The sequence below is a fragment of the Ursus maritimus genome, unplaced genomic scaffold (genome assembly GCF_017311325.1).
Source record: "Ursus maritimus isolate PB19 unplaced genomic scaffold, ASM1731132v1 scaffold_32, whole genome shotgun sequence".
NCBI lineage: Eukaryota > Metazoa > Chordata > Mammalia > Carnivora > Ursidae > Ursus > Ursus maritimus.
The window spans coordinates 9,122,637-9,144,044 of NW_024425786.1; the positions used below are offsets into that span (position 1 = coordinate 9,122,637).

Genomic DNA, 21,408 nt, shown 5'->3' on the forward strand with positions numbered 1-21,408 from the left:
AACTGGCAACCAGGCAGTGGGACTGCAGAAGACCTTGCCTCTTACCCTGCACTTGCCTTTCCTGTGTTCCAGCTGCCTGCCCAGCTCAGGGCCTGGTGAACAGTATGCTCACAGTAATCACAGCTCTCACTGATAGCTTTTTGGTAGTTTCATCCTTCTGATTATACAGTTCAGACTCTCTTGTGTACCTTCCAGACCATCTGGTTTGCTTCAAATTCATTCTCGCCCCAGCTCCAGGAAAATGGCCGTTCTAAGGAGACTTTTGCCAGTTACATGTGTAGTTACTGATTTTTCCAAAAGGAATCCAATTTTGTTTGGCTGTGGGCTATTTTGACAAACTAAAGTGAGAACCTAGGCAGACAGTCGCTTGTATCTTCTTTAGGGGTATCCCTGGAGAATTTTCCACTCTGTAAAGAATTGCTCATTCCACCGGGGACTCAAAACTACATGGTAAGAATGCGACTGTATGACATCAACCGGCGGCAGCTGAACCTCACCATCCGGATTGTGTGTCGAGCGGAAGGATCCTTAAAGATCTTCATTTCTGCTCCATATTGGTTGATTAACAAAACAGGTATGTACAGAGGCCGCTCAAGTAGGCCTTTGGCGTTGGTCATGGGAATTCAGATTTATTTGCTCAGCTAACTGAATGGAGCCAATGCAAATAGATTACTTCAACAGTCTGAGCTGCTGAAACTCTCCTGCTTCCATAATAAGTGCTTAATCATGGTCAAAAGTGTCCTTACAGGCAACAGACTGAACCCACCAAATAAATTCAATTTTCACGATTCTCCCCCTTGATTTTTTTTCCTTTACCTTCTACATCTGTCTTGTGTAGACTGGGTGGGATTGATGTAACCTTTCCCCCTCCTTCCTGAAGGGTTACCACTGATCTTCAGGCAGGACAACGCAAAGACAGATGCTGCAGGCCAGTTTGAGGAACACGAGCTGGCCCGGAGCCTCAGCCCTCTCTTATTCTGCTACGCTGACAAAGAGCAGCCAAACCTGTGAGTACAGTTATTTATGGAAAGGGGAAATAAGCTCCTAGGCGAGGGAAAAAATTAGCAAAGGCTATAGTATATCCGTGCAAGTCGAAATATACTGTAGATAACAGTCCTGACTTGGCAGGGGAATAGGACCATGACCTAATGGGATTTTTTCGGATCTAATTTCTGTGTCATTTGATATTGAAAATAAACCATTTGGTGGGTTTATAATGAAAGCAAGTTTTATTTTACATGTATTGAAGTAGTTCTATTCATAACTCTGCTAGTGAGGAGAACCCACATGGTCCCTTCCCTGCTCTGCACGTTTTTTTCCTGCACAGAGCCCTCAGCACAGGCGGCAGGGCTGGCATCAGAGGGGACGTAGCCTGGCCCTTTGGTAAAATGTCGGTCCCCTTGACCCAGCCCAGGGCATTTTTTGAAATAAACTGGGCCATTTCAAGAGCTCAGAGCACTCATTGCATGTTTAAAGGCAGGGAGGAGCCGCGGTTGTGAGATTTAGATGACCTGGCCTTTGCGCGTGTGGTAGGAGCATGAATTCCCTTTTGTTCCTGGTTTTGACATTCTGCTTTTTATAGGAGTCTGCTCATTTAGAGCCTTACTCAGAGGGAGGTGAGCGCATAGCGCTACATGCCGTCCCCTGCTGCGGAGAAGGACAAGTGGGCCGCAGGTGGCCGAGGAAGGCTTCGGGAGCGCTGCCCGCCAGGGGCTGCAGATGCGGCTCCCAGGCAGGGCTGCGGTCCCACACTGACTGGGGACTGACGGGACTTGGAGGGCCTTACAGACAGCCCCTCGACACAGTCTCATGCTTTCCCGAGAGGATTCTGACAGTTTTAGATCGAGCACTTCATTTGTGCTGCAGTCGGACTTATCCAGGGAACCCGCGGTTCACCAAGCATCTCTACCTCGCCCATCACATCCCAGTGGATTAGGCAGGGCAGGAAATACTGTTTTATTTTAAGATGAGGAAACTGAGGCTCAGGTCCAAGGTTACGTGGCTTGTTAGTGGTAGAGCCAGAATACACATTCAGGAATTCTGTCTCTAGGATCCGTGACAAGACACTGGCCACCCAGATGGCGCTTTGCCGTTGTAATATACCAGGCTGAGAAAGAAGATACCATTAGCTGCAGCTCCTGTACATACTTTTCTCCTGTGCATAAAGTCGTGTGCACACTTTTCTCCTATGGCCAAGGTATTTTACGAACCCTTGAAACATCTGAGATAGGAAAGTATCAGTTTGCCTCGGCTCCTTGTTTCTCAGAGGAATAAGGTATCGTAGTCCTTTCGTTATGATTTATGCTCATAGAATCATAATGGTTTCTCCAAACATGTCCAGGTGTAGATGTCAGTACATTTCACACGTTGCGCTACTGTGGCTGCCTCTAAGATCAGAGTTCTGACCACTCACTGGCTGATTGCCCTGCTGTGTTGGGGAATCACACGAGAGTGAGGAAGAGTCAGTGTTAGAGTTCTGGTTTGGGGTGATAGCTACAGCAGTGTTTCCTGATCAGAACAGGTAGGTAAGACTTTCTTATGGCTGAATACATATATCTCTGCTTTTCTGCCCCACAGCTGCACGATGAGAATCGGAAGGGGGATTCATCCTGAAGGCATGCCGGGCTGGTGTCAGGGCTTCTCACTGGATGGTGGTAGTGGTGTCCGAGCTTTGAAAGTCATCCAGCAAGGAAACCGCCCAGGGCTGATCTATAACATTGGTGGGTTCCATTTGGAGCAGTGGGAGAATCAGAACCGTTGACCGATGACCTCAGGCTTGGAGGAATAAGCCGGCCATACGTTTTGGCCTGGCTGCAAGTGCTGATTTTCTCATTTGGCATTGGGTCAGGTATCTGTTCTCTGAATGCTAGATTGATATCAACGCAGATCTGTTCTCCTAGGGATCTAAGGAGCCTCCTGAACACTGCCCTTTTGAGGTCTGGGGCTCTGTTTAATTTCAGACTCACCTGTGTCAGGAAAGTATCGGTTTGGCTTGAATCCTTGTTTTTCATGGGAATAATAGGAACACTTAGAGTGCTTTTCATCCTCCAAGCATTTCCCACGCATTCATTAAAACTTGCAAACCCTAAGAGGGTAAGAAGCATTGTTCTCCTTGAAACTGAAGCAGAGAGGTTAAGTGACTTGCCCAGATGCAAAGGGCAAGTCTGGGTCAGAAGTAGGATTATGATTGGGGCGTACACACTCGAAGCAGAAAATGTAATAAAATGTACTTAGCAGTTATAGTAATTAGAAGCCCCTAAACTAGCTTAAGTTCTTGAGGTGCAGGGTGTTGAGGGAAGGGGAGAATACCGTACCTATATACCTCATAGCCATCTGGAACACTCAGAAGACTTTCTGAAGGGTTAAGATACGTTTGGTTTAAATATGTCTCAGGTTCAAAATGTTAGCAGTGCACCCTTCCTTTTACATAATTTCCAAAGATCTCAAAGCACTGTTGAGTGTCGAATGCTGGAAAACCATCTAGAACTGTGCTGTCCATTGAACCCTCTACGGCGATGGCAGCGTCCAGCACAGCAGCACGAGCTGCACGTGGCCGCCGAGCACGCAGGAGTACCCCGCTAAGAAATGGGGCAGGTGTGACCGAGGAATTGAATCTTTCGTTGTACTTGATTTTAGTGAATTTAAATAGCCATTCAGGGTTAATGGCAACTGGGATTGGACAGGGCAGACACAAAGAGTCCTGCTGTAGAAGGAAAATCCGAGGTGGTATCATGTAGCTGTTTACCCTGAGTCCCGTGGAGGGTCAGAGGTGCAAGAGTCTCCTCCAGATCCAGCTTCCTTTGCCTGTTTTTGGAACATGAATTCGTGTGCATTCTCCCTGGACAGGAGAGCAGTCTTCTTTAAGGTTGATGTTAAGATTTTTAGTAGAAGAAGTAAACTTCCTGCGATCCTCCCGCTGGGGATCATTTTCTTTTTTTCTCTTATTATTGTTGTTGTTGTTGTTGTTGTTGTTTGTTTGTTTGCCGGGGGTCATTGTCTGTACTTTGTCTTTACCTCTGTTTGCTCCACCTCTTGACGAGGCAGAGGCTGCTTCATGTTGTGTTTGCCTATCTGCTGGGGTCTCTTGTCCTTGAGACAGTTCCCAAAGAAAGATACCACAGGTTGGCTGGAAGCTGCAGTTGGGACGAGTTGGGGGAGAGGTGGAGCTTGTGCCTTCCGAAGCGGCTGGCACTCCGGAAGCAGAGTTCCCGCAGAGAGGCCAACAGGTTTCCAGTCAGACATACGCTGTGAGCACACATATAAACTTTGGTGCGAGGAACATTCATTAAACGTCATTGCATGTGTTTTTAGGAACAGTACTGTGATAGGGATTTTGTTGTTACATCAAAGAAAGGGATAGAGGGGGTAGGCTAAGATAGGACTTTATCATCCCTAAGGATCATAAGATCTTGGCATATATTATCAAGGGAATTTGTGGACTCTCTCCCTTGAATATTTTTGAAGAATTAGATAGGTGACTAGCTCCCAATCAGGAGAGTTTAAAAGTGAAGTCCCAAGATGAAAAGTCAGGGAGGACCTTGCCAGTTAGCCCTACGTGTACCTCCAAAAAGAGGATTTTTGTACATTTTTATCTTATCAGGTATTCGTTTGTTGGGAGTTTGCCAAGACAATCCAAGACAGAAAAGGACACAAAAAGCCTGCTTTTTTTAAAAAAAATTGTTTCTTTATACTGTAGACTCTTTTCGTAATATCAAATTAAATATATCTTTCATAGGCATATTTTGTACTGGCTGAGAGCGACTAGCTGCAAATACCGACTCCTAACAATGCTTTCCTGTATGTCGCAGAAAAAGATGATAGAGCGCATCTCCCTATTCAAGTATTACTTAGCGTTTCTTAGGTACAGAAGTTCAGACTTTTTCTGTTTTTGTGATTTGCTCAGTCTTTTAGGTATTTTGAAGACTTAGATTAAATAAACACCAGCTTTTTCAAGCCAGTACGGGTGAATTATGGAGTTAATGGACTGGAATATTTATAATTGGGGTTATGTTGGGACACCCAGGACACCTAGTTATCATGTCCTCAGATCTCTTCTTTTTTTATGGTTCTCTTGGCACTTGTTGACTGCTGACTGGGTCCTTGTAAATGTCGCATCACGATAGAGCGTGGGCCCCTGAGGCAGCGTGCTTGGGGTTGAACCCCAGCTGTGCCACTTCCTGGCTCTGTGACCTAGTGCCCGGGTGTCCTCTTGTATGAAGAGCACAGACTGAAAATACTATCTCGTAAGGTTGTTAGGAGAATTAAATGTAGAGCCTTTGGGAGAGGTGCAGCCTGCATTAAGAATTCAATAAATAATATTTTTCTTATTTCTAACTATAAATATTTTTATCCCTGTATAACCAGAGCTCAGCCTAGTGCCTTGAATACAGTTGCTGTATTTATTATCTGAATCAAGGAATAATTTATCCCACTGACTTTTGTAGTTTTTAAAATTGTCATCAGAGTTTTTAAGATAATTCAGTGTCGTTTCCCTTCTTTCTTTCTTTGGGATCCAGTGTTGGGAGATTTCCATCTGATCGATTATGACTTTGTTTCCTTGGTATGTGTTTCGTTTGCTAGTCTGTTTTTTCAGGACGTGGTAGGTGCTGGAAACATTTATCTTGTGAATGAATACATCCTATGATATTTAGCTTTATGTTTCAGCTGGGTTCTTGGGCAGTGGGCTAAAAGAAAGTCCTAGAGGAGAGTCTGCTGCATTCAGGGCTGTGCAGGATCCAGTTAAGTAATCTGAAATTTCTGCCATATCCTGTGAATGGGACAAGTTCACAAGGAGGACATTTTGTGTCCCAGGTGCAAACAGAAATGTTTTATATGAACTATTTTAGCGGTCCGCTTCATAAACGGAAACCAGTAGCTGTGTCGGAACCCTGGTGTGTCTTAACTGCTGCTGCGATGGGACATCCTTTATGGAGAAGCTAGGAATTACATGGATATTGGTATCGCCACCGAAACTTGTTAAGGCCGAAGTGGGCATAAAGAATAAGACTTGGAGTGCAGTTGTTTTCCTTCCATTCTTGGAAGGCTTGACAGCATCTCTGGGTGATACTGCTTTCTCAGGGACACTGTGTCCTTGTGAAGCCTACTGGTTTCTGTCAGACCACGAGTTTTCTTTCCTCTGACTAACTCACGGAAGTGGTTCTTATTATTTGCAGGTATTGACGTCAAGAAAGGCCGAGGTCGATATATTGACACCTGTATGGTCATCTTTGCCCCTCGTTACCTGTTAGATAATAAATCATCTCACAAGCTTGCATTTGCACAGAGGGAATTTGCCCGGGGACAGGTAAGTAGTTTACTTTCAAAGAATGACTAGTGTTTGTCAGTAGCATGGAGAGTTGTAATGCCATGGCTTATCTCTCCATCAGCACTGTGAGTTTTGTGATGTGAATGACCATTTTGTGCCTTGGGAACCCTAACTAGCTCGTGGTAGAGTAGGTGGTTACTCAGGAAACATTTGCTGTCTTGACTTGTTTTTTTTTTTAAAAAAGATTTTTTTTATTTATTTGACAGAGATAGAGACAGCCAGCGAGAGAGGGAACACAAGCAGGGGGAGTGGGAGAGGAAGAAGCAGGCTCATAGCAGAAGAGCCTGATGTGGGGCTCGATCCCAGATCGCCGGGATCACGCCCTGAGCCGAAGGCAGACGCTTAACCTCTGTGCCACCCAGGCGCCCCTGACTTGTTGACTAAAGCCAGTGATCCTGTGTATTTCAGGGAACAGCCAATCCTGAAGGTTATATTTCCACCCTTCCTGGTTCCAGTGTGGTGTTCCATTGGCCTCGGAATGACTATGATCAGCTTTTATGTGTCAGATTGATGGATGTTCCCAATTGTATTTGGTCCGGAGGCTTTGAAGTCAACAAGAATAATTCCTTCCATATCAACATGAGGTAAATTCAGGGTAAATTTTTCTAATTCTGGGAAAAAAACTACCTGGAAGTTGGATAGGGACTGTATTAAATCTGTAAATCCACATTGGGCAGCATTGCCATCTGAACATTAAGTCTTTGGATCTGTGCACATGGGACACCATTCCATTTATTTGTGTCCTGTTTAGTTTCTTTCATCAAATGCTTTGGCAGCTAAGGACACTGAAATCATTGCTATTTCGATGCATTTAGAAGCAAAATTTAAGCTTTTATACTTTATGGTTAGTTCTCCATTGAGAACACTCTTGTAGAGGAACAGAAAATTGGCTGATTTAAGAGTAGATGATGCAAAATAGTATCTATATTTGACTTTTAAAACATGCATTATCTGAGGGTTGGTTTTGTTTTTTTTTTCTTTGTGGTCGGTGGTGTACCCTTCATAATTTCCTTTTGCCCTGGCCCTGATTAGAGTCCATTGCAAAGGGGTTTTCAAGCTGTGTTCCTAGGAATCATCAGGGAGTTTAAGGAGGTGACTTCAGGGGCTGAGGGAGCCAAGTGGGCGGGGCTCCAGTGCGCTTTTTCCTGCTTCAACCAGAACTCTTGTCTGCTAGTATCCTGTGTCCTCACCAGACTTAATGGGGTGGGGAGGTGAGAAGTTACTCCTGTAGCTAAAACCACCAGTGGTTTATGTACTGCTTGGGTGGAGATCGCCTGGAAATGTTGTGTGAGAAGAGGAAGCCAATTCAGAATTAAGCAAAAGTTGCTCATGACTGCTTCAAGGAAGGGAGGGAGGAAGGAAAGAAAATATTTGGAGGTGGGGGAAGGAGATGGTTTGTATACCTCTGTGGACCCTTTGGGGCAGTTTTAGTGCACAGAGCTACTGAGCGCAGACCCTCAGCCTCTTTCTTTGCCTTTCTCCTTGTTCTCCTTTTGCAACTGTTTAAGCCTACAGAAAACTCACGAGTGGTATAAAGAACACCCCTTTATCTTTCACCTGGATTAACTACCTGTCAGCATTTTGCTGTGTCCCCACACATGCACGCGTGCAGACTTTTTTTTCGAGCCATTTGAAAGTAAATTGAAGTCATCCTGTTTAGTTCAGCCATAAAAACTTCGTTTATCTACCTAAAGACAAGGACATTTTTCTGAGTATGTGATCATTACACACTGAAGAAATTTAATATTGGTTTGTTTTCTGATTTTTTTTTTTTTTTAAGTAATCTCTACACCCAACATAGGGCTCCGATTCATGACACAGAGATCGAGAATTGCACGCTCTACCGACTGGCCACCCAGGCGCCCCCTGATAAAGTCTTTTGAAACGTCCTTCATAGGGACGCCGGGTCGCACAATCAGTTGGGCATATGACTTTTGGTTTTGGCTCGGGTTGTGATCTCAGGGTCATAAGATCGAGTCCTGCGTCCGGCTCCGGAGCACAGGATGAAATCTGCTTGGAATTCTCTCTCCCTCTCCCTCTGCCTCTGCCCCTCCTGCTCGTACTCTTCCTCTCTCTCTCTCTGAAATAAATAAATAAATCTGGGGAAAAAGAAAGAGAGAGAGAGAGAAAGAAAGAAAGAAAGAAAGGGAAAAAGAAAGAAAAGAAAAGAAAAGAAAAGAGAAGAATCCTTCCCAGCAGCTCCCCTCCCCCTGTCGAGGATCTGGTCGCGGATCATGCATTTTATTCGGCAGAGACGTCTCCTCCACTTTAGAGTAGTCCTGCTTTTCCTGTTTTGCCTTTTTTGACATTGAAATTTTTAAAGATCCCAAGCCAGTTTCTTCTGGAATGTTCTATTTTCTGGATTTTTCTGAGAGTTTCCTACATGTAGATTTAGGTCAAACATTTTTGGTAGGAATACTACCTGTGTGGTGGTATGTGTTTCTCAGTGGGTCACATAGGAAGCCTGTGACGTCTGTTGGTCCCGTTACTGATGTTGCTCAATCCAGTCGTCACTTGATTAGGGTGGTGTCCACCAAATCTTTCTATTGTAAAGTTACCTTTGATTCTTTGTGAACAGTAGTGGACCGCTGGGGGGATAATTTGAGACTGTGTGTATATTCTGCTCCCCAAAAACCTTTCACCCAGTGGTTTGATGGTTCTTGCCTGAATCAGTGATTGCCTTGGTAGTTGCAAAGTGGTGATTTTCTAATTTTTTCATTTTTTTACATTTATTAACCAATATTCTTTTGTAAGGAAGGGCTCCCTCATTCTCTCCAGTGGCCTATCTATATTTAAATACACATACACGTATACATAAACACACACATATATAAGAAAAATCATGATTTACATACTGGTGACTACTGGTGGATTCTTCCTCACCTTCCGTCATCCTACAGTGAAATCCCTGGTTATTAGTAACATCCATATATTAATTTGAACCATGTGAAATTGCCCTTTTTTAATGTCAAAGCAATCTCATATCAACACTATTTACTCATTTACTACACTGGCACTATTACCCAAAACAAACCCACTATGTAAACTGTATTGTCTTACTGTGTAGTGAAATGTGCCGTTCAGAAGTTGCTTGGATGCAACTAATGAATCGTCGAACTTTACATCAAAAACCAGGGATGTACTGTATGGTGAGTACATAATATAATTTTAAAAATATTAAAAATAAAGAGAGAAAGAGAGAAAAGAAAAGAAAAGGAAAGAAAGAAAAAGAAAGGAAAGAAAGAAAGAAAGAAAGAAAGAAAGAAAGAAAGAAAGAAAGAAAGAGCTTGGATGAATCCTTATTTCAGTGTGATTACATGGTCAGTTTCTACTTTTCAAATGTGATCAAAGAGCAGACAGTGGGGTCAGTTGAGGTCCAGACCATCTCACGATGGCGAGAAGTCTGAGTTGAATGGTAGCTTGTTTCCTCCGTGGTGTGCAACCTCTTGGTTTCCTTTATGTGCAGAGACACCCTGGGAAAGTGCTTCTTCCTGCGCGTGGAAATTACTCTCCGAGGAGCTACCTACAGGATCTCGTTCAGTGACACGGACCAGTTACCCCCTCCTTTCCGAATTGACAACTTTTCTAAGGTATCGAGTGGGGTCGTGAGCCAGTTTGGCTGTTTCACGTGCGGGAAGGTGGAGTGTGTACTGCCTTTAAGATAAGGACGAAATACATCTTAAACTTGGGTTGGAAACAGACCACATGGGGATCTCCGCAGCCGGACAACCCTGGACGTCCTTACCCTCTGGAGGTGGTGTCTGCTGGTTACTTTGATTGCTGGGCAGCCTTGTCCAGAAGTGACTTCTCAGCACCCCCCACAAGCATCCTGGCTGGATTGTTTGGAATCAGAATCAGATTGCCCAGTGACAACGGGAAGGGGCACTTCCACTGTTGCTTCATTACGGTGAACATTTTTTACAAATCTTCCAAGGAAAGCCAAAATGGGAATCAGAAGAGGCTCTTTTAAAATTATGCCTCTGAGTAACAACGTCTTGTAATATGTGACTTCCCATAGCTAAATTCCAGAATTTGTATTCCTTTCTGTGTTCAGAGTGTATCACGCGGGTGGGGCGGGGTGGGGGTGAAAGCAGAGGAGATGGCCTGTGTCCTTTAGCTGTTGGGCTTGGTGCAGTTGGGAAGATGATTAGAAAGGCATTTGAAGAGGCTAGAGGATTGTGCTTATGATTGTGGTTTTGCCCTGTGTAGGCTTTGCTTGGGCAGGATCTGGAACTTGAGCCTAGGGAGCACTGACTCACTTTCCCGTAACACCGCCCTGAACGAAAGTCCTCTTTATCCTCTCTGCCGTTACTGCAGGTTCCGGTGGTCTTTACTCAGCACTGCGTAGCAGAACCCAGACTCCGAACTGAAGTGAAGCCCATGACTTCATTGGATTATGCCTGGGACGAACCCACCCTGCCTCCTTTCATCACGTTGACTGTGAAGGGGGCGGGCTCCTCAGAGCTCAGCTGCAACATGAATGACTTCCAGGATAACCGACGGCTGTATTATGAAAACTTCATTTACATTGCTGCTACATATACATTCTCGGGGTAATTCTGGGTTAAACTGCTGTTCTCTTAAAGCAGGAGGCTCTGATTATTAACTGGTTTTAAATTTTAAGCAGTTCTCAAGGGGCACAAAGGATGAAGGAAGATTCCTTCCATTCTTTACCAAATCCTAGGCTCAGTGTCTATCTTGAGAGGTCTTAGGCTAAACCCTCGTCTTCTGGCTAGATTAAATTTATCCGAAGAGGCACGACTGTTCTTTTTTCAAAGATCTCCCCAATAATCCATTCTAGTATTTAACATTCCTCCCATAAGGTATTATTCTCGTATCCTCAGTTCTTCTTGTTTAAGGTGGTATTTTTAATGAATTTTTTTAAATTTCTTGCTATTTTTATCTCTTTTCTCATTTGAAACTGACTAATCTTTATCATAATTATTCAAATCGGCATTCTGACTCCCCTCTCCTGTTGAGAACACTGGTCATCACCTAGAGCCAACCAGAGCAGCTCAATTTGATAGTAATCCCAGCCGCCTGAGAATTATAACCTTCCCTGTCCTCTGACTAGTTGTATTTAGGAAACTCAGGTGAGGAATAGCGAGTTTATTCCAATTCTGTTGTGAGATTGGTACGTAGAGATTCAAAACATCGGGCTTTCAAAAACTAGTCATTCTACCAACATGTTAAAATGATTGTTTCTGTTCTGGTTACAGGGCCAGTTTTAAAGTTTACCTGTGGGAAAAACAGGGAAAATAGCTAAATCTTTAGCATGACAAACATAACTCACCTGTGGAACAGGACATTTAAAGTCTGATTCCTTTCCAAAATGTTCTGAATAATTTTGCTTATGAATGATATTTTTGTATGTGCCTGAGGCTCACAAAATCACCTCTGGGTCTGGTGGTACCTCTCACCTACCTAGAGCCCAGAGTTCACTAGGAATGAATGGAACGGGCATCTTGGCTTAGAATGGCGTTCTTTGCTTGTGTGTTACAGATCTCTTTGGAGGTAATGGTGCCAGGTTGTTTATCTTGTTGTAATTAAGTCGGTCTGCTTATTTCTTTTTAAAGATTATGGTACTTGCCAGCGTGACATGCTTAAGGTTTTAGCGCCTGAAAAACCAGTTCTTAATCTGTTGCTAATCATGTTTTTCTCTTTATGTTCTCATGTTAAATTCCAGTAGTTATTATGCTCTTTAACTGAAGAATCCTGATGGGTGATTATGAGTTTAATGGGTTGGGCAGATAGGGAGCAGATAAAATGAGAGGTTCCTGGGAATCTTGGTGTGCAGAGAGATTGCACCATGTGTTGGCATATTTTAGACACTATATCTTTGCATTTTTGCAGAGAACAAATGCTGAGGAAGAGACTAGTTTTGTTTTTGTTGGCTTTTAGTTTCAGTTGAGGTGAAAGGCACACAACATAAAATTAACCGTTTAAAGATGAACAGTGCAGTGACGTTTAGTGCATTGGCGATGATGTGCAGCCACGCCCCATCTAGTTCCAGAACATTTTCATCAGTCCGAGAAGAAATGCCCAACCCATTAAGCAGTTACTCCCCATCACCCTCTTCCCCCCCAGCCCCTGGCAACCACCATTCTGCTTTCCGTCCCTACGGATTTACCTATTCCAGATATTTCACATAACTCGAATCACAAATATGTGACCCTTTGTATCTGGCTTCTTTCGCTTAGCATACTGTTTTCAGGGTCCGTCCACGCTGTAGCATGTGTCAGAATTCCCTTCCTGTTACGGCCGAGTAATGTTCCGTTGTATGGACGTACCACACTCTGCTGTCCATTCCTCTGCTGATGGACATCGATGTGGTCTCCACCTTTCATCCACTGTGCAGGGTGCTGCTGTCAGCGTGCCTCTGCACGTGTTTAATACTCATGTCCAGTTCCGTTGTGTATACGCCTAGGAGCAACAGTGATGGGTTCTGTGGTATTTCTGTGTTTAACTTTCTGAGGCACTGCTATCTTGTTCTCCACGGCCGCTGAATCACTGCGCGTTCCCATGTTCTCAGTGTACAAGCGTTCTGATTTCTCCACAGCCCCCAGCACTTGCTGTTTTACATTTTTTTGATGTGTAGCCTTCCTGCTGGGTGCATAGTGATTTCTGCTTGTGGTTTTGGTTTGCATTTCCTTAATACCTCCCGAAGTTGAGCTTTTCATGTGCTTATGGGCCATTTGTGTATCTTTGGAGAAATGTCTGTCCAAATCCTTTCCTCATTTTTAGATTTGTTTTTATGCATCTTGTTGAATTTGAAGAGTTCCTTGTGTAATATGGATACAAATTCTGTATGAGCTATAATGATTTACAAATATCTTCTTTCCCATTCTGAATTGTCTTTTTTACTTTCTTATTGGTGTCCTTTGAAGGGCAGAAGGTTTTAATTTTGTTGAAATCTAATTTATGTGTTTATTTTTGTCACTTGTATTTTTCGGTCATGAAAACTAGTTTTTCACTCCGAATTTATCAGTCCCTTTTTAATGATAGGGATTAGTGGAAACAGGAGAATAATCTAAATAAAATCTTATCGAAATGCCCCAAAGTGTAGCTAGGCTGCAACATTCCATAAAGCTTAGGATTCTTAAGCCATGGAGAAACACAACACGATCGAGTTGGAAGCAGGTGATTATAAACGCTTTGTTTTCTTTTCATCCTAAAGGGGCTTGTGATTTCTTGCCAAGCCTTGGGGATGCTGTGATGCTGATCTTCTGTCTGGCAAAGAGTAGAGCTAATTCTTGGACCCTTGGAACGTCTGGCTTAATTTTTGGGGGGCGGGGGAAGCTCTAAAGATCTATAGTCATTCTTTTATGTCTGAATTTTAAGGCACTAAAATCATCAGGAGAGGGGAAATATCAGTATGTCTTCTGACAAATGAATCTTTGAACTATACAAGAGAACAACATAACCTGGATCTTTCCACAACTTGATCAAGTTAGACTTTTTCTTCTAGGATTAAAAAAAAAAAAAGAAAGTTTCCTCTTTATAGGTGAGGTTTTAAGCATTTGAATCCGAGTACTTGAATGCGTGTGTGAGCCTGTGTAGGTATATGTATGTATGTATGCATTACTGTTCCAATTCTAGTCTACAGGAGGGGACGGGAAGGCCTGTGGCCTCCAGCAAGACCACTGCCTGTGCAGAGCTTGTCTTGGATGTCTCCCCAAAGACACAAAGAGTCATTTTAAAGAAGAAGGTAAGAGAACCGAGCACTTAGAATTTAGAAGAGGAGGTTCTTAGCCCTGGAGGGGACTCCGGTCATCCAGTCCAGCCCCTCCTCGTGCATGGGGTGGGGAGTGGAGGCAGGACGGTTGCTCAGGGTGGGAACACCGAGGTGCAGAAATGACTTTAAGAGAAGGGAGATGACCAACTGTGATTTTTTAAAACACATTTACTTGAAGGCTGTGTTCCTGAAGGTTTTCCATAATGTAAATCACACAATCCAAAAATAACCCTGATGAGTGAACGTCTCTGACGAAGGTCACCTTTTATAACCAAAAGTGGTGTCACATGTGTCAGTGCTGTAGCTTCATGTGGATTTGAGTTTATACAACTCCTCTCAGATTTTTAATTGGGGACAGGGGTAGATTCAAATCATTTCGAATTTTGTACATCAAATGAAACCTTAGTACATGTGTTTTTAATTCACTTTTTGTATTTTTAACAGCTTCATTGAGATATAATTCATATAGCATACAGGCCCCCCACTTACAGTGTACGATTCGGTGGTTTATAGTATATCCACAGATATGTGCAAGCATCATCACACTCGATTTCAGAACATTTCATCACCTCTAGAAGAAACCCTGTGTCCTGGAGCTCTTACTCCCCAGCCCTAAGCAATCCCTCATCTACTTTCTGTTGCCATATACTTCCTTGTTCTGGACTTCCATAAGAATGGTGTTTTCTGAGTGGCCTCTTACACTGAGCCTAATGTGTCCAAGGTTCACCCCTCTGTCACCCTATCAGTACTTCCTCATGTATTCTTACACCAGTTCAGTCCTATAATTCAGATTTACTTACAGTGTTACCACACTCTTTTTGTGGAAGTCTGTGCCTATGTGTGAGATGCATTTTGGAAATAAGATTTGGGAATGGTGATGACTAAAGAGTCTACAAGGCATAGTAATTCAAAGTAAACAGTTCTGGAGGCTTTTATTGGTTATTCTGAAGGAGAGAAACTTCGAAAAGCAATAATCTAAAAATGAAAAGCAGCAAGTCTGACAGAAGTCAAGTGAATTGAAAAAAAAAAAATGGCAGAGCCCTTGGAAACAGTGTTGTCAGATGGCTTTCCAAGAGTGTTCAAGCTGATGAGGGTGTTAGCACGAATGGAGACAAACTCAAGAGGAAGGTGATTTGCCAGCTGCAATTCAAGCACCAGGTGTGATCAGCAAAACAGGAATGATAAATAACTAATTTCCAAGGGCTAGGTGATGGTGAAGCAGACGAAAACAGTTTTTTTTTTTTATGAAGTAGGAAAAACATTTTGAAAAAGATGTTATAATTTACACAACATTTTTACTGCTGTTAATTTCCCCTGATGGGGGTGAAAACTGTACACTGGAGGGTAGATATAAATGGGCTACGTTGACATCCCAAACTAGGCTGTGTTCCTGCCCTTCAACTGGAAACCAAGAGTAGAAAGTCTGACATCTTGGGTTTTTGGTTGGTTGGTTTTTGTCCTTTTACTTTTTACTTTGAAAGAATCTCAAACTCAGAGAAAAATTGACAGAAATTCTATACAAGGGATACTGTGATTTTTATTTGTCCTGTTAACTATTGATGTTAATTTTTTTTTAAAAGATTTTATTTACTTATTGGACAGAGAGAGACACAGGGAGAGAGGGAACACCAGCAGGGGTAGTGGGAGAGGGAGAAGCAGGCTTCCGCCTGAGCAGGGAGCCTGATACAGGGCTCGATCCAAGGACCCTGGGATTATGACCTGAGCCGAAGGCAGACACTTAACGACTGAGCCACCCAGGCGCCCCTGTTGATGTTAATTTTAGCAATTGGTGAAGGTGTTGGTTGCCAGCCTTCTGCACTGTGAAGCAAAGTTTCTCTCATTCCCTTGTGTTTAGTGTTTAGTAAATGCTTGTAGACAGGTACTTTGAGACCATGTAGATATCCTGATCCTTATCAGATTTTCTCTGTATTATGAACACGTATCGGCTTGGACTTCCATAATGAAATACTATAGACTGGATGACTGGACTAATGGGAATTCATTTCTCACAGTTCTGGAGGCTGGGAGGTCCAGGATCAGGGTGCTGGCCATTTGGTTCTCTGCTGAGGGCCCACTTCCTGGCTTGTAGACTTCTGCCTTCTCACTGTGTCCTCAAATGGCAGAGAGGCTGAGGGTGGGGGCAGCGGGGGTGCAGGAAGCAAGCTCATTGTTGCCTGTCCTTGTAAAGGCACCAATCACTAATTCCATCAGGAGAGTCCTACCCATATGCCCTGATCTAAACCTAATTATCACCCAAAGGTTCCATTTCCAAATACCACCAAAATTTCAGATTAGGTCTCTAACATAAGAATTTGGGGCAGGGGTGTCAGCATGGTCCATAGCATCATGTATGTCGTCAGGATGGTTCTTCTTTTCTTCAGTGGGTTACCTGTTACTGTCAGGATATATTTAATGCTCAATTCCCATATCTGGCCAGTGGGGGCTCTTTTATCTGCGGTATCCTTTTGACATACGCCCCTCATTCCTTGAACACGTCCTTACCTTCTAACAGCAAGTTATTCTGGGCTCATCTGTACTTTCCCTGCTGCTTTCCTGGGTTTGCCCCTTCTTCAAGGAGCTCTGATCCCTCTTAGCAGAGAGTGGAAGTTAGGAAGCTAAGATGTGTACCCTAGGTGCACTTGGGTGATGACTGTAATGTCATTTCCAGGCTCTCCCAGGGGACAGAGCTAGGGGTTTTCTGCACGCGTGTGTCTGTACACGTACGCACCCACGCTCTAATATATGTATGTGTACATACAGACTGTACATGCATATACATATGCATATTTTATATAAGTATTTATATATTTTGTATATTTCTACATCTCTGTATTTTAAGAACCAGCAGTTCACACTGATATTTCCAATTCCAGTCCAACATCACAAATTCATCCTAATTTTCTCCCTTTCCATATTTGTAAGTCCCTTATCCAGCACTAAGAACATATTTACTAATTTGATCACTTCCTCTGAATGTAACCCATCTTCTGTCACCAGAGTTGCGCCCCATCCCCCGTGTAAACACAGCCTGGGACCTGACTTGGGCTCCGATCTCCATGTCCTAGACAGCAAGCACCCCTTTCGACCTCCACCCCTCACAGGAATGCTCTTCTCAGCTCTCTCTGTCTCTGACAACCCACACTAAGCTTCCAGCCTCCGGTCCCTTGGTACGGATCATCACCTACCTTGGGCTTCAACACCACACTCTGGGCTGTCCACCCCCCTCCCCACTACCAACACTCACAGTCCTCGTGGACTTCTGTCTTCCTCAGTGTCATCTCAAGGTTTTCGGACTAAATTGGGAAGGAAGGGGGGAAAGGAACTGGAAGGAGAATGGTACATCTCAGATTTTTAAATGGAAATATTGGTAGTTCTCAACTTTGATGAGTCTACACGTAAGGGCAGACAGTAGAGGAATCCGTGTATGAAAACTTGATTTCATCCAGCATCTGTGCTTTGATTCCCAATCTGGAACACCTGCAGGATAATTGAGCTGCTTTTCCATGTGGTTTTGGCACCGTGGCTAGAGGTGCTGTCTTACTGCAAACAGAGACGTGAGCATGTGGGGGCCGCAGGTATGTGCTCAGTTTCCTCTCTCTTTACAGACACAGGAGGCAGGAGCACAGAGGAGAAAGAGCATCGTGTCTTTCTGGCTTTGCATTTTGGTTTTGCCACTTAAAGATATATGATATCTGGTATTTTCACATTCCTCTTTGAGCCTCATTTTCTTACTGATCTAACAAGTCTGTGAGAAGGATCAACTGAGATGAGGTACCCAAAGTGCCGGGTGAAGAGCTGTACATAACACAGTAAACAATTCGGGAGGCCACACCCTGTGCTGAGTGCCTTCTATTTGTTACACTTATCACAAAAACCCTAAGAAGTGGCTTCATTTCCCCCTTTGACAGATCAGGAAACAAGGCTCTGAGAGATTTAGTAAGGAACCTGTCCGAGGTCATTTAGCTATGAATTGGTGCAGCTGGGTTTCAAATCTTGGCATTTGATCCGGCGTTCATACGATTTCGTTAGCTTTGACTCTGCAGAATGCAACGTAGAAGCTGTCTCTCTAGACGGGGGCAGCATGGTCCCCGGTACCCCGTGTGTGGTACCCACAAGTGTTTGATGCTCTGGAGGAGCTCCCGGCTGGTGAGAGTGGATGGTGATCCTGACTGGGCTAGCTGGAGTGTACGTTCACACAGAAAGCATTCTAGATGGTTAGGGGTTACTGCACTAGAATATCTGGATTGTGTTAGGCCACGTGAGCAAAATGATTAAGCATGTTGGCTTTGAAATCAGGCTGTGGAGATGAAATCTTCACTCCTCCACCATGGGAAAGTTTCCTCATCTCATTGAGTCGTAACTTCCTCACCTGCAAGTAAAGATAGTAATAGGATATAGGTCATCGGATTGTTTTAAGGATTAAATGAATTACTACCTGTAAATCCCATGGATCAAGGACTGGCACATGGTACATTCTCAATTATTATTATTATTATTATTATTATTATTATTATTACTTCTTGAATATAATGGATTTTATAGACTTCCATGGATTGACTTGGAAGTCCAAGTGCCGTTCATAAAATATTCTGAAGAAGAAACTATATTTAGAATTAACAGCAGTCAACTTAGTATAACCTTTGAATTCAGTCAACTTTATGTTTGAATATAATCAGTTTATAAATTAGAAACCATCAATATAGTGTACTTCCATTATAAATACGGGAAGGGAGAAGACATCTGGTAAATTCTGGTTGTGTGCCAGTTATGAGGATTATCAGTGATCAAATATAAAGACTATCATATATACTTTATATAATTGGATCCCTCTCGAAGGTAAGGGCACCCGAGGGTCACCATCTGGGACAGCAGTTATCCTAGCAGTGCAGCTAATGGAGATTGGACTGAACCTCGACTCACTAGTTTGCTCAGAAAATACTAAGTATATGAAAAAAAATACATTCTTAAAATATATATTATTTGTAATGTTTGGTTCAAGAGTTCAGCATATTTCATCCTAAGTGCAGCTCAGGATTGACAACAGTGGAAGTTAGAATTAAGCATGTATATAATGTGGAAAATGTCTTTGAGTGTAGTTTCCACTTCAGAACTGAGCCCTCCTGGGAAGCTCTTGACATCCTTACCTGAAGCTTGTCTCTGCCTGTGACGCCTTTCTGTGTCCGTGTGTCTCTGCCCCCAGGAACCCGGGAAGCGCTCCCAACTGTGGAGGATGACTGGCACGGGCATGCTGGCCCACGAGGGATCTTCAGTGCCTCACAATCCCAGTAAGCCCTCTGCGGCCCGCTCCCCAGAGGGCTCCGCCATCTTGGATATTGCTGGTTTGGCTGCAGTAACTGACAACAGGTACTTTTCTAGGCAACTTTTGATGCAAGCTCATTGCTTCCAAACTCCGTTTCAGTGGAGATACACACCAAAAAGTGAGTCTGTAAATGAAGTAAGAATTTGTACTTTTATATTTGTATTTTTCTTCAGTGAGAGACCCATCACATTCCCAAATACTAGTTTGGGGCCTTTATTTTATTTTTGTTAAGCTATTATTGAAATGCCCATGCAGGTGTAGAAAAAATGTCAAACAGTAAGAAGGATATGTTATGAAAAAGTGAATTATCTCTTTCCACCAAACCTCTACCCTCCAAGGTTCCCTAGAAATGAGGAGGTTTTTAAAAATCTTTTTAAGAATTCTTATTAAATATTTCAAAAGCAGAAATAAATTATTGAGAGAATAATCAAATGTGTTTTTATGACCAACTCCTTGGGTTCGAATCAGTTATTGGGGACAAATAAGTTATTTGATTTGCCTGTGCCTTAGTTTCTTTATGCAGTCCGTGTATTTGTTTCCAGTTGATACCTTACTCACTTCCTTAAGTACTTTACATGACTTACAGGTGAAAACCTAATATAAAATAAAAGTAACTGGGAATTAAATAGAAAAAAAGCCTCTTGAAAATACTTTCAGATCTATTTAGCAGACAACCCTTCTCAAACTGCATGACAGCCCGTCACTGTGGGAATGCAGGGAAGACTGGTACTCCTTTGTGTACCCCTGTTTGTTGCTTTCCATTTGTCTCCTTCCTCTTTCCTCATTAAGAGATACCTAGCTGCCGTGGGATTCAGGCTACCTGCCCATTAGGTTTTAAGGGTGGAGGATATTGGAAGAAAGAAGAACAAAACCATGATCCTGATACTCTCTTCGGCCTAACATGTTTGGCTTCTAGGACTCGCTGCATTTTCCTGTATTCCAGGTATGAGCCACTGATGCTCAGGAAGCCGGATCGCAGGCGAAGCACAACTCAGACGTGGAGTTTCCGGGAAGGAAAGCTGACCTGTGGGTTGCACGGATTGGTTGTCCAGGTCAGTAGTGTCTGACACCCTCAGCTGCAGCAAGCAATGGTTGAGCCTTCTCTGAAGCAAAGTCTCAATTAAGATAAATACAATGAAAGGGAAAAATCATTACAGAGCAAATATGCATTATTTCATTATAGTCAGAGAATCAAGGAGCTTTTGTTGTGCATCTGTGGGTATTTACAGGGAAAGTATTCTTGAAGGTGATATATAAGAAATGTATTGGGAATGGTTGCCAATAAGTAATGGGATATTTTTTCTTGGCTTATCTGGATTGTTTTTCTTTGAGGATATAAATTACCCATGTGGGGTCCCTGGGTGGCTCAGTCGGATAAGTGCCTGCCTTCAGCTCGATCATGATCCCAGAGTCCTGGGATGAAGTCCCACATCGGCCTCCCTGCTCAGCAGGGAGTCTGCTTCTCCCTCTCCCTCTGTCCCTCCCCAACTCGTGCTCGCTCTCAAAGAAATAAATAAAACCTTTGAAAAAAATCTTTTAAAAAAATTACCTATGTAATTTTTAAAAGAAAGAAAGAAAAATGCCAACTAAAAGCCCACCACTAAGTTAAGTGGATTAATTTTAGGCCTGTGGAGTTAATCTAATATCTACAGCAGTCTTCTGTGAAGTGTTCTAGGAGATGGTGAGAAATCATCATAGGCTCTACATTCTGTTTATTTCTGCATTCTTAGCGGTGCCCAAGTAAGCATTTAATTATTGTAGCAAATGTAAGAATGAAGATTGCTGGTCAGTGTCCTCTGTCCTCAACCAGTCTATCCCATGATAAATTGCCAGGGACTTCATAAACAAATACATGCTTAGAAAATGACCAGGAGGGGCACCTGGGTGGCTCAGTCGTTAAGCGTCTGCCTTCAGCTCAAGGCGTGATCCTGGAGTTCTGGGATCGAGCCCCACGTCAGGCTTCTCCGCTGGAAGCCTGCTTCTTCCTCTCCCACTACCGCTGCTTGTGTTCCCTCTCTCGCTGGCTGT

At 43.3% G+C, this 21,408-nt stretch overlaps 1 protein-coding gene across 1 annotated transcript in view; it reads left to right on the forward strand.

Moving 5' to 3' along the window:
- Positions 1-21,408, forward strand: part of VPS13D (vacuolar protein sorting 13 homolog D) — a 260,740-nt gene that overhangs the window by 108,941 nt on the left and 130,391 nt on the right. Inside the window, exons 47-56 of the mRNA XM_040645796.1 lie at positions 383-574; positions 881-1,007; positions 2,578-2,720; positions 6,174-6,304; positions 6,734-6,909; positions 9,792-9,915; positions 10,643-10,878; positions 13,925-14,033; positions 19,261-19,424; positions 20,324-20,432. Of these exons, the coding sequence (XP_040501730.1) occupies positions 383-574; positions 881-1,007; positions 2,578-2,720; positions 6,174-6,304; positions 6,734-6,909; positions 9,792-9,915; positions 10,643-10,878; positions 13,925-14,033; positions 19,261-19,424; positions 20,324-20,432 (1,511 nt within the window). The remainder of the gene's footprint in view (positions 1-382; positions 575-880; positions 1,008-2,577; positions 2,721-6,173; positions 6,305-6,733; positions 6,910-9,791; positions 9,916-10,642; positions 10,879-13,924; positions 14,034-19,260; positions 19,425-20,323; positions 20,433-21,408) is intronic.